Raw genomic sequence first — 13,898 nt, 5'->3', positions numbered from 1 at the left:
TTTTTTGTGAACTGTGACTGTAGGAGATTAATGGGAAGTATTTCAATCTAGAGAAGTTGAAGAGAAAGAGAAACTGCAGACTGGACGCCGTCTTCTTGTCTTTTTAATACTGATCTAAGTGGACCAAAATCATGTAAATCACCTTAAAACTATCAATGTTTTGCTTCCCAAGCTGCAGCTCTCCAGTGCCGTGTTTCATGCATACTTCTTAACCCTCCTGATATTTCCAGGGAGACTCTGGTGGCGTTGTTACCTTCAGTTAGTGAGAGACGGAGAGAGAAATGGAGAAAACTAAGAGAAAGAAATACTCAAAGTTTACGCCAGAGAGATTATTCAGTTTTCTTTCCTGAGAATTAAAAGTACTTATTATTTTGTTATTTTCATTGTTTTAAAGTCACCAGAATGCAGGAAACAAAGTCTCTGGAACTCATCTTTTCTTCTCCCGCTATGGTTTTGAAATCATCCCTGTTTTTGAGGTCTAAAGGTTGCCAAGTATGGTTTCATATTTAAACATGCTGATTGTATTGAGACATGTTGATTATGAGAATACAGTAACTACTTTATACTATTTTCAAATCAGGACTTTTGCAAAGAGTTTAGATCCTACTTTGGTCTCTATTATAGCAGTTGAGAGACAGTTAGAGACTCTGATTCTGATTCTTCTTCCTCATGTCTGTCTCTTCAGGGGACACCAGGAGCCCCGGGGTCCCCGGGTGTTACCGGCAATTCAGGAAAACAGGGAAACCTGGGACCACCGGTGAGTCTGTCAGTCAGCGAACCACAAATATTTCATGTTTCCCCGTCACCTCTCTGACAAAGAGCTGCTGCAGAAGATGTGGACACTGTGTGTACACATCCAGGAGGAGTGTCAGCCAGGCTTAACGGAGTCTGTCAGAGTAACGTGAGAGTGTCTGTCGGCAGGATTAACGGCTTCCTGTCCGGTCTGAAGCTCCATCAAACTGTCTCTGTCACGCACACACATACTGAAACTGGAGCAGAGAGCTGAGTGTTTATGACAAAAAACTCCTGTCAGAGCCTCAACCTGCTTCCTAAAAACGTTTCTCTCGACAGTGATACCACTCACTGAACAAACATGGACAATAATGGGGTTTAAGAGCAGTTTACACAGCACAGTGCTCGCCATCCAATCGCCGAAAAATGCAGAAATCTCCAAATGTCAAAAGTTTTTGATCCCAAATCACAGCATGGCTTTTTCTATGGTGTTCCTCAAAGTCTTGGTGTCTTAATGTGGTATTTTGGAGGGATTATTGATCAGTTTTATCAATTCTCAAGTGATTAAAAAATGGTTAAATTTAGCACCAAATCTGTGTAACAAATGGTATCAACACAAAAATTGCTGCAACAACTTATGAAACATAATAGAGCATGGGGATGACCATCACATATCATAATGTTTTACTTTAATGACTAGAACAAGTTGACACACAGCGCTGAGCTGCATCTCAAATTAATCTTCAGGTTCCCAGCTTTCAGATGATGTAGACCACTTCTATGTGACATCTACTGCTGACCTGCTATCTCTCCCTAAAGACCCCCTGTACTCCCTAAAAAAAGACAAAAAACTTCTCTATTGTGAGTCTCAGGGGGTTAAACATGACGCGGTTATTTTGTGTGGGAGTGACCTTGAGCACGACGCGGAGCGTTAAACTGATTATCAGCTGCTCCGCCACCATCATCAAGGTTTATTGTTCTCAGGTTAAACTAAATATAAGTACAGTCTATTTATCATATTGTGTAACAGAGTTTAGTTTCAGTACGTGACCGCTCGCTGCTTTGGCATTTATTCCTGATTAAAACGAAACCTTCACAGCCAGTAAATCACAGTTCGACTGCGGCGCCAAGGAAGAAATGAGATTCTGTGGGAGGTGAAACAAACTGCTGACAAATTAGTTTTGTATCGCTGTGAAAGAAAAAAAAAAAAACTGTTGTCAAGCATGTAATTACAGATACGTGGGTGGACTGCAGAGAGCTGCTTAACTAATTACCACACGACTGTCAATAGCAGGTCTCGTTGTGAACTTACAGGAGGAAAATATAGTTCAGTTGGAAATGACACTGTTTTAATGGCTCAAACGCAGCTTTAAAGATAATTTAGTCTTTTTTTTACCATCTGTTGTGTGTCCGCTGAAGGCAGCACATTTCTCATACATTTTAACGTGACGTTGAACAAAAGATTACCTAGATGAAGTCTAAATCCAGTCTTCAGTCATTGTTCTACATGAGTTTACTGCTTATTTTTAGCATGTTTTACTCACAGGGCTTCCGTACAGATAGATATAAGCTTAATGTCAAACAGCATGTCCGAACTACATATGGCAACTTGATTCAGTACAGTTTACTGCTGAGGTTAAGACAAGTCAACAATTATGAATTAATCACAGTGAGTGGAAGAAAAGCCGACAGGAAACAGGAGAAACAAAGAGGATGTGTGAGCTGTGATGTCAGAGGCTTCATGGTTTCATAATGAGGAACGTACCACGCTCCATAAAACCTGAACAGGTCCTGTCTCTCCGTTAGTGTTGTTTCGTTCCTCTTTTCATTGATTCTTCTCTCTTTCAGGGTCTTCCTGGGGGCAAAGGGGAGAAAGGTGAACGGGTAAGTGGCTCTGTTTATGCAAAGCAGGAAATAATGTCGTGGTTCCTTGTTAGGTCAGTTTAGGTCAACAGTTTGCTCAACAGGTGTGTTTGTGTTCTCATGTATTTATGTTTTTTCATGTAAATCTGCAGACATAAAGCTGTGGATCACTTACACATTATGAGTCTGCAGCACATTTACACGGACAACATGACAAAATAAAAAAAAAAATCACAGCAGAATCACAGTTGGAAAAATGTTGGACAGCTGATGCAGCAGCTCAGGAACCAAAGACAATACACAAAAAGAAAGATTTAAGAAACATTCCTACACATTGTGTCATTAATCGATGGTGCAGTACGTCAGTTCTGGTCATTAGTTGAAACATCAACCTAAATCAGTTCAGTCTGTACATACTATAAATCTAAACAGTACTTGTGCTCGTGTGTCTCCAGGGTGACCTCCAGTCGACAGCATCGGTTCAGACCATCGCCAGGCAGGTCTGTGAGCAGCTCATCCAGAGTGAGTAAAAAAAATCATTTAGAATTTCTCTGACAGTCTAAGTTTCTGAAAACATCTAAAGTGATAAAACGACATTAAGTCGTCATCAGCGTCTTTCTCTCTGGTCTGTAGTGGTGATATAGATATTTAGCTCTGACTTCCATGATGCTGCTTCCAGCCATGTTTCTTACAGGTTTGTGACCAGCTGAATATTTCATCCCATTTCCTGTTTTCAGGCCACATGGCACGCTACAACTCCATCCTGAACCACGTGCCCAGTCCGCCGGTGTCCATCCGTACGGTGCCGGGACCCCCCGGAGAGGCCGGCAGACAGGGAACACCAGGACCCCAGGGAGAACAGGGACCATCAGGAAGACCCGGCTTCCCGGGACAGAACGGTGTGAACGGGCAGCCAGGAGAGAGAGGTAAGGGGGGGGGACAACCACCGCCGACTATCGTGACAGATGGACTGAGATCAGTCACAGGTGGCGTCTACAAGGGGTCACGTGTTGATACTGAGGGAGGAAACTACCAGATGATACAGAAATGAGATGTCTGAGATGTTTAACCGTCCAGCAGCGAGGTGGTGTCAACTTTAAAGCATCAAAACTGTTATGACAAATGTAGGTAAACTGTTTTACGTGTGTGTTCAGGTCCATTAGGAGAAAAGGGTGAGAAAGGATCTCAAGGCGTTGGAGTCCAAGGCCCCAGAGGACCTCCAGGACCCCCCGGTACATTAAACCATACTAATCAGAACCGTATCATTCACCAGAAGTTCTCAATCTGGACTTCCGGATCATTTCTTTACGTATCCCTCCTCCCCCTCCCAGGTGCCCAGGGGCAGGGTCGATCCGGCAGCCAGGGGTCGTCAGGGCGACCTGGAAATCCGGGAACGCCTGGTCGGCCCGGGGTCCCTGGAACCGTCGGCTCCGCCGGGCCTCCGGGCTACTGCGACCAGAACTCCTGTGTGGGCTACAACGTTGGAGGTACGTAGATGTCCCTTAAATAAATATGAGACTAAACTTTATCAAGCAGTTTCTCCTTGTTAGTGAAGTATAACTGAAAAATACTGAGGCAGGGACATTAGTAGTAGATCTGGGCTGTATCTGAAACCTCATACTATACTAGTAGAACAACCTCATACTATACTAGTAGTACAACCTCATACTATACTAGTAGTACAACCTCATACTATACTAGTAGTACAACCTCATACTATACTAGTAGTTACAACCTCATACTATACTAGTAGAACAACCTCATACTATACTAGTAGAACAACCTCATACTATACTAGTAGAACAACCTCATACTATACTAGTAGTACAACCTCATACTATACTAGTAGTACAACCTCATACTATACTGGTAGAACAGCCTCATACTATACTAGTAGTACAACCTCATACTATACTAGTAGAACAACCTCATACTATACTAGTAGAACAACCTCATACTATACTAGTAGAACAACCTCATACTATACTAGTAGTACAACCTCATACTATATTAGTAGTACAACCTCATACTATACTGGTAGTACAACCTCATACTATACTAGTAGAACAACCTCATACTATACTAGTAGTACAACCTCATACTATACTAGTAGAACAACCTCATACTATACTAGTAGTACAACCTCATACTATACTAGTAGAACAACCTCATACTATACTAGTAGAACAACCTCATACTATACTAGTAGTACAACCTCATACTATACTAGTAGAACAACCTCATACTATACTAGTAGAACAACCTCATACTATACAAGTAGTACAACCTCATACTATACTAGTAGAACAACATCATACTATACTAGTAGTACAACCTCATACTATACTAGTAGAACAACCTCATACTATACTAGTAGAACAACCTCATACTATACTAGTAGTACAACCTCATACTATACTAGTAGAACAACATCATACTATACTAGTAGAACAACATCATACTATACTAGTAGTACAACCTCATACTATACTAGTAGAACAACCTCATACTATACTAGTAGAACAACCTCATACTATACTAGTAGTACCACCTCATACTATACTAGTAGAACAACCTCATACTATACTAGTAGAACAACCTCATACTATACTAGTAGTACGTACTGATTTGGCTAAAATGTAACATGTAATATGCAAACAAAAACTTAATCTACAGTACACCAAAAGTACCCTGATTTCGTACCAATTAGGAAAACAATCTCCATTATGCATCGGACCGGTCTACCTCGTCTACTGTCCCACAATGCAAAGCGCTGGACCGTTACAGGCTACTGTTACAACAACAACAGCAGCAGCAGCCAAAAAACGGCTCGTTTTAAAAAACAAAAGATTCGTAGCTATTTCATCATTTTGAGGCGAGAAATCAACGGTGTAGATTAGAGTCGTTGCATCCGATAATGCCCAAAATTTGGGATCGGGTATCGGCGAGTAGGCTAGTCTACGTATGCATCGATCTGATACCTTAATTAATTTACCCAGAAAAAAAATCTATTCGTCTAATAACCGTAAATCAATTCTTCTTCACCGCTCCAAAACAGTCGCCCTGGATGTATCATGGCTGGCAACTACTGTTTTAGAGCAGAGAAGAAGAACTGATTGCAGGTGGTTTGTCACAGCTGTTAAGTAATAATAATAATGATAACTATATTTTTCTTATCACACTGATATCGGATCGGTTCTCGGTACCGGCCGATCCTGCAAGTTCAGGCATCGGAATCGCAGTTTTACGATATTAGATGGCGAATCGATCATTTGCTCCAACGTTTTTTCAGAGTTTCAAAGCTCCACAAACTGCCGTGACAGTTAGCTAGCTAGCGCCTTCCGGGGGTCGCTACCTCGCCAGCTGGCCGTCACGCTCACAGACCGCTACGAGCGGGCTGGAGCCGGCTTCAAGAAGTCGTATTTTTCGATAATATTGTAACAGTGGTACAAGTTTGTTTCTTTTGTCCAGTGCTTTAGGAAATGGTTTAAAGGCTGAAGCCTGGAGTAGCATACTGCAGAAATACATCTCTTCAACCGTTTCATACTGCGTACTGCTGAGGAACGCAGCATGTACTGTATACCGCATACTGCGTTTGTCAGTAGTATGTAGTAGGAGGTTTAGAATACAGCCTTACTCTACTACTAGACTGCTCAGCTCTCCACTGTGACTGATGAGTGTGGAGGTTATTATTAAAAGAAAGAAAGATCATAAATTACACATCTAGTCTGTATGCCTTTGCTCCTGCTGTATTTAATTAAGACACATATCAAGTTACTTAAAAGCCAGCAGCTTGTTTGAACGTGTGGATGTTAACTGTATAACTGAGCATGAAAAGCTTTTCAGTGCCGAGAACGTCTTTTTGGATTGAAGGTCGTCGGAAGTGAAACGTTTAATTCAGTCGGTTCCTTTTCATGTTGAAGAGCTGCCGTCGAGTTAAACAGGCTGCATGTCACTGAAGTCATCCATCCATCCCTCACCGAGGGGCCAATTCACAAAAGAGTGGGCCGCTGATAACAACCATGAACTGTGCATCATTCGCAACCTCTATCTGCCCCGTCTCAAGGTCCGATTCACTCAAGATGTTACAGCGCAAACACGCCCGTAAAGTTGTGTAGTTTTAAAGTATAAATGTGGCCTTTTGTAGGCAGAACAATGGAGGGAGAAAGAGAAAAATGAAATGTTCAGACTGCAGGTGCAGAAGTATTCCTCAAAACTTCAGGCGAGGATTGGCGAGAATAATTATTATCATTATTTGAAGGAAGGAAATGGAAAGTCTGGGTGTGACACCTCTTAGAAATGTGCTTCAGTTCCCACCAACTCTCTGAAGACGTTAATAATTTCACTCTAACTATCGTGTGGCTGTCAGCGCTGATCTTTGTGAGTCAGACTGTTTTTGCAACGACGTTCTTTTGCTTATGAAAGAGGACAATTTTACGCTAAATGTCTGCATATTATTTAAATAGGTACAAATAGCACAGGAGCAGTTCCGGGTGCATTTCAACATTTGCCGCCCGCAAAAAGTCGCATCATCCTTTTGTGAATTCGCCCCTCGATGTATTTGAAGGTGAAATGTGAAACACCTTGAAATACAGCTGCTGTCAGGATACAGAATTCTGCTCGTGTGTTCAGGTTGCATGTCTGAAATGCATGAATGAAATAAAAAAATAAATGGGATTTGCTAAATTTCAAGCTGCCTAAAGGGCAAATTCACCCAAATTCATTAAAAAGATAAAGCTTTAAATATTTATCTGATGATATATTAGTATCATATATTACTTTAATTTCACTAGGTCTCAAAGTCTCAGCGACTAAAATCAAATTAAGAGAGAAAATGTGTTTATTGTGATTTGGGTGAATCAGCTCTTTAAGCTTGAAACTGCATGTTCTACTGCAAACATCAACAAACAGTAACTATGGTAACCAAATCACCGACTGAATTCTGTATCTTCACACTTGATGACTGAGATTTATCTGTTAAATCACTCCGTGTGGGTTTAATCAGTTCACTGGGAAGATGCTGCACGGAGGGTTTTCTTCTATCACTGTTAAATACACCACGACTCAGCATGTGCAACGAATTACATGTAAATGTCGCTGCTGGCAGCGTTTCTATCTGTTACCTGTTAATTTGCTCTCCAGCGTCCAAACGAGTGAATTTTGTCAGCGTTTCGCAGGAAAAGACACTCGGGAAATTATGTTTTAACTGCTTCACGCACACTTAAGATGTGGAGAACGGAACCGAAGGAGCCAAAATATAGAATAAATTGGCTAGCATATAGTCGATCTATGCACTCTGACTCCATGACACAAGTTGAGTGACAGCCGCCTCATTTGCATGATGAAGCAAAAATGCATAAATAGATGTAAAAATAAATGTCTTAAGAAATTAATTTAGAAAAGAATACAGATATAAATAAGTTTGGGTAAATAAATGAGGGGTGAAATGCAAAGGAAAATAAATACATAAATAAATACATACATAAAAAAAATTAATATTAAATATATAAAAACTAATGCAAAATAAAAAAAAATGCAAAAATAAATAAATACATTTGAAATTGAATAAAAGTAAATACATGAATAAATAAAAGGAATAATGAATTATGTATACAAAGATAAATAAATAAAGAAGCAAATTAAAACAGAAATATCAATTTAATGAGGCAGAAATGCATAAAGAAATATATAAAGTGAAGAATAAAGAAATAAATAAGTTTGGGGAAATAAATAAAGGGTGAAATGCAAAAGAAAAATCATACAGAAATAAATAAATACATACATTTAAAAATAATAAATATAATAATAATATTAATTGTAATAATAATGATAGGAGACTAAATAATATATAGTAATAAAAAAGTAAATAAACACAAGCACAGCTCACAGCCTGCAGGGCCGTCATATGAGTAACGTCTGCATGATGTAATCATTCTTCTGTCTTTGTCTTTGTGTCTCTCCGTCTGTCTGTCTGTCTGTCGTCGCCTCGTTCTACAACTTCTCCTCTTCATCATAACCTTCAGTGCAGTATTTCAGTGACAACTGAGCCAAACTAAACTGAACCAACAGCAGCGATCAGTAGCTTTAACTGCTGCAGGTGATGTCACTGCATCAGCTGACCAGCTTGAACCTCGGCTCTCTCTACCTACACGTACTGTCATACGCAGCATCATCATCTTAAAAAGTGAAATATAAGACGGTTATAAAGTGGTTTACAGGCAAAGACCAGAAATTAATCTTTAATTAAAATGGGAAAATATGTTAGAAAAAGTCTTTCTGTTAGATTTGTTTTTTAGAGTTAATTAAATAAATGATTGTAGTGTCTGCAGCTTCATACAATCAGTTCATCATCTTTTTAAAGATAAACCACCACCTTACAGGATAAAGTTTTGTTATTCTATATTTTCCTTATTGTAAACAAAACCCATTAAAGATCCCAAAACCAACAACGTGTTAGTCCGTCTCTAAATAGTGCTGCAGGAATGAGTCCTAAAACCCAGAAATGAGTTCGCATTTTAGCACTTCCTGTTCGCTCGTCTGGAGGTAAATGGGTTTTTAGTTCGATGCCTGAAATATGATCTGCGAAATAAAATACGTAAATAAATATCCCACTAGTGAAATTTTAAGCTTTTACGAGTCTTAAAAAAGGCGGTTGCTAACAAGAGGCTAAATGAGACTACTAAACGTCATCACGCCGACTCGTCCACCTTCACTATGGAGGACGGAACCTGCCAAAATAAAAAATAAATTGAATAAATAAATAAATGACTCGATAAATAAATAAATAAGTAAATAGATAAGTCATTAAATATAGCAAAAATAATATAAAAAATAAATGTAGCCATTAATTAATCGATAAAATGTGGCATAAATTGATATTTCTTTTTTAATTTACTTCTTTATTTATTCATCTTTGTAATAATTCCCTTATTTATTCACTCTTGTTTAATTTATCCTTTTATTTATTGATGTATTTAAAAAAAAATACATCAATAAATAAAAGGGAAAATTAAACAGAAGTAATAAATAAGGGATTTAATACAAAGATAACTACAGTAAATAAAGAAGCAAATCAAAACAGAAATATAAATTTATGTAATATTTTATGAATTAATTAATGGCTACATTTATTTTAATATTGTTTTTGCTACATTTAATGACATATTTATTTATTTATTGAGTCATTTATTTATTCATTCATTTATTTTTGATTTTGGCAGGTTACATCCTCCATATTTACAGCCTCGTTGTGAATACTCGCCGTCATGCGACCGTGATACCTAACGTTAGCTTTTTACTTCTGGCGATTGCATTCACACTTCAACAATCATAAAAGTGGTGTTCATTTGTGGAGATTATCTTGCTGAACAAAACGTGTAAGTAACATAAACATTTGTTTGCCACAGAGCTTATTTTCTGCAATTATCCAAAACCCAATGGAACAATCCGGTTGGCTTTTTGTCGAGTGAACCAGGGCGACGCTAACTTCCTGGTTGGCCTACAAAAATATGTTTCCTGCAGCGCTCTCTCAGCTCCAAGCCCGTTGGTTCATAATGAAGATATAACACAAATATGTAGTTTTATTTGCTTCCTAAAACAGCTGCTCACTGTAGTTTTTATCAACCAAACAAACAGGAAATAGTGCATTCGTTGGGGACTATTTTCAGCTGCGGATTAATCCACATGTGGTGCTCTAGTGAGTATTTGTGGCTGGTTTGGGTCTTTTCATGGGCTTTGTTGAGAATAAGAAAACTCCAGAACATCACCTTTAACTGTCTGAACAGAGCTGAGCCCAGACGTTGTACCATGAACTCGCACTGATCGTCCTCTCCTGACTTTTTCTTCTAGATTACGATCATCCGGTGCCTCTTTTTTAAACCACAGGATTCACTGACTTAACATAAACTCCTGTAACACACAAAAAAACTCTTCTAAAAAAGTCCTAAAAGTTCATTTGCACGACAACTCATGAAAATATTTTGCACGTTGTTTTAACCTTAGATACCTTTAATTTGAAAAATACCACTTGAAAGCTTTAATTGTAACAATTTGAATGTGAATTAATTACGACGGCGTAGTTTTAAAAAACAAGTTTTTCTCAGAATATTACCCCCTCCCCCGGCTCTGTAATTGTTTTTTTTATTTTTTTACCTACAATGTCCCTAATACGCCGTCATAATTAACAGATAATAAATCTAATAATTAATTTGCACAAAATTTCTCACATTAAACTCATACAACTTATTTGCTTATTTTAACTTTTAGTTCTTAGTTGTTGATCCTAAATTTATCCTTCCCTCTAATTCTGCTTTCAGTCCGTAACCTTGGTAACCCTGACTCAGTAACCCACGGCAACCCTTGGTAACCCTTGGTAACCCTTGTCCCTCTGTTTCTCTTGCTCCTTCCTTCTCATCCCGTCCCCTCTTCCCGTCTCACTAACCCAATCAAACCCCAACAAACCGATCCAAAACGTTGCTTCCTGTGGTGATGGTGGCGGTGGTCGTCCATCTTTGTTTTGGGGCTCTCACTGACTTTCTGCCTATCTGGCTGCCTCGCTGCCTGGTTGGTTGGCAAACGCAGAGGGTGAGGATGTCATTGACCGCGGCGCTGTCCCCGCAGTCCAACTGCCGTCCAACGTCTTCCAGAACTACGGCGAGGCAGAGGAGGATGACCCCTACCGCTACTACGAGCCCAACTACCCGGCCCCGCGGCCCGTGGCGCCCCATGACCCGGCGTTCGCCCAGGACGACCCGTCTCGCCGCAGCTCCCGGAGCGTGGAGGGAGAGGAGGGGAGAGTCGGGCCGAAGAGGAGACTAAAGAGAGTAGCGAAGACGCTGCCCGGACTAATTAAATGAGAGGAGGCGATTGGAGGACGGAGGGCCGCTCGCTGTTTCTGATTGGGCGGTTTGGAGCCGTTACGGACTAATCAACAAGTGCCTGATGTAGAGGATTTCTTAAGGACATTGTCGAGGGGACGGGGTGGGGGGGGGTTATCAGGTCGGGACTATTTCAACTCATCTATGCTTCTGAATTAACGTCAAGAAAACAGGTTTATGTTGTTTTTGTTATTTTTTGTCTTCAGCTAAACTGGTTTTATATAAAAGACGCCGCTCCGTCAACACGTCAATACGTCAACACGTCAACACGTCAACACGTCAACACGTCAACACGTCAAAGGTTCTCAAACATTTTGTCATCAGATTAGAGGAAAGTAGCCGGTCCTGTTTTCAGGCTGCAGCTCTGCTGTTTGGTTAAAGTGCCTCCTGATCGTCCTGCGAGAATATTCTGGAAGAAATGCAGCAAAGCATTTATACACAAGAGACACGTTATAGACACGTTACAGACACGTTACAGTAAACGAACGAGCAACGCTGTCACTTCTTTATGTTTTTATATCTTTAACGCTTCACTTCAACCTTTAACTTTTTAGGACCGCAGAGCTCTCAGAAAACATCATGACACATAACATTTAAAATTGTATACATCAGTTAAAACTGGAAAATGTAATCTAGCTGTACCTCGAAGGTGTGTAGAGATTACCAGAGGTGGGACCAAGTCATTGTTTTGCAAGTCACAAGTAGGTCTCAAGTCTTTGCACTCGAGTCCCAAGAAAAGACTGGTGAGTCCCAAATCAAGTCCCAAATCTAACTTTAACTAGACTTTGAGGTGTGTTTCCTAAATGAGTCCTAATGTGCTCTTTGCAAAGTCACAAATAAGTCTCAAGTCTTTGCACTCGAGTCCTGAGTCAGTACTGACGAGTCGCAAATCAAGTCCCAATTCAAGACTGACAAATCCCAAATTAATCCCAAATCAAGACTGACAAGTCCCAAATTAAGTCCCAATTCAAGATTGACAAGTCCCAAATCAAGTCCCAAATAAAGTCCCAAGTCAATACTGACAAGTCCCAAATCAAGTCCTCACTCAAGACTGACGAGTCCCAAATCAAGTCCTAACTCAAGACTGAGGAGTCCCAAGTCAAGACTTTCGAGTCCCAAATCAAGTCCTAACTCAAGACTGAGGAGTCCCAAGTCAAGTCCAAAGTCAAGACTGACGAGTCCCAAATAAAGTCCCAAGTCAAGACTGACGAGTCCCAAATTAAGTCCCAGGTCAATACTGACAAGTCCCAAATCAAGTCCCACATCAAGACTGACAAGTCCCAAATAAAGTCCCTAGTCAAGACTGACAAGTCCCAAATAAAGTCCCAGGTCAAGACTGACAAATCTCAAGTCTCACTGTGACTGGAGTGGAGGGACTGTAAACTACATCAATTAAAAATGGAAAATGTATTTTATAAAAGATATAAAATCTATAAATGATTGGACCTGAAACACAGATTAAACCTGCGTCTTAACTCTGATTCTTTAACCTTCATGTGTTTGTTTTAACGGCTCCTAAACTCTGCAACCAGGTCGTTTCCATCTTCACAACTGAAACAAACAAACGTTTATTTATATAAAGTTTTGCATGTTTTCCATTTATCATGTGATGTATGATATTTTTAATCTCATAGAGCCATAGACTCATTTTACTGTTGCATATAAAGATCTTTTATTGTTGTTGTTATTGTTTCAGTATTAAACTCAGACTGATGTGTATTTGAGAAGGTTGATGAAAAGAAAACAAAAGCTGATGTAAGAGTTGAGAGTTATTATATTTCTTAGTAAATGTATTTTTAGTTGTCAGGTTTCTGGATCTCGTTGTAACCGACAGAAGCTGTTTGGTCGTGTTGTCGTCGATGGAGAGACAATTAAACAGAGATTAGAAGGGAAAGATGAATTTATTTTCAATCTGTTTTCTTATTTTTATTTTGGTTTTGTCTTCGATTGATCTGCCTCCATTTTTAACATTTATTATGAAGCTAATTTAAGTTGAACTGGAACGTCATCTTGTTCCAGCACGAAGCTCTTTGGATTCATTTTTCATATTTTATGCAGAAACTGATCTGATAACAGAAATACAACATTCAAAGTTGAAGTGACTTTATTATACGTTCAATTTCTTAAATTAGTTTCACAGCTGGAGATCAGTTATATAAAGGGAAGTCCTGTTATTTGTTTATCCACCCTGTGGACATGATGTTTTCTCTTTCAGAGTGAACTAATTTGCCCAAAAAATTCAATCACACTTTTAAACTTTTCCAAAGATCTTGGAAACCGTCAGAGTTTCTGAGGCCTTCAGGTCAGCGAGGAGTAGAAACAGGCCTTCAGGCCTCCGGCCGGTTTAAAGAATGAAATCATGGAAGTAATCTATTTTTTACTTGTTATTGATTTTCTCAGAACAATAAAACTCAAGTTACAACCGTC

At 39.5% G+C, this 13,898-nt stretch overlaps 1 protein-coding gene across 5 annotated transcripts in view; it reads left to right on the top strand.

Annotated features, from left to right (window-relative positions):
- The window catches only part of LOC119502886 (collagen alpha-1(XIV) chain-like), a 209,276-nt gene extending 195,378 nt beyond the window's left edge, over positions 1–13,898 (top strand). For 2 of the 5 annotated variants that reach the window (XM_037794158.1, XM_037794154.1), the window contains 7 exons: positions 686–757; positions 2,581–2,616; positions 3,051–3,117; positions 3,333–3,521; positions 3,750–3,827; positions 3,927–4,082; positions 11,176–13,898. In XM_037794158.1, the coding sequence (XP_037650086.1) occupies positions 686–757; positions 2,581–2,616; positions 3,051–3,117; positions 3,333–3,521; positions 3,750–3,827; positions 3,927–4,082; positions 11,176–11,450 (873 nt within the window). In that variant the 3' untranslated portion in view covers positions 11,451–13,898. Of the gene's footprint in view, positions 1–685; positions 758–2,580; positions 2,617–3,050; positions 3,118–3,332; positions 3,522–3,749; positions 3,828–3,926; positions 4,083–8,618; positions 9,289–10,443 lie in introns of those variants that run through there. The other 3 variants (XM_037794155.1, XM_037794156.1, XM_037794157.1) reach the window with 3 other exon arrangements.

The sequence above is a fragment of the Sebastes umbrosus genome, chromosome 15 (genome assembly GCF_015220745.1).
Source record: "Sebastes umbrosus isolate fSebUmb1 chromosome 15, fSebUmb1.pri, whole genome shotgun sequence".
NCBI lineage: Eukaryota > Metazoa > Chordata > Actinopteri > Perciformes > Sebastidae > Sebastes > Sebastes umbrosus.
The sequence above is the reverse complement of the archived record's forward strand: the minus strand, read 5'-3'. Positions and strand labels throughout refer to the sequence as shown.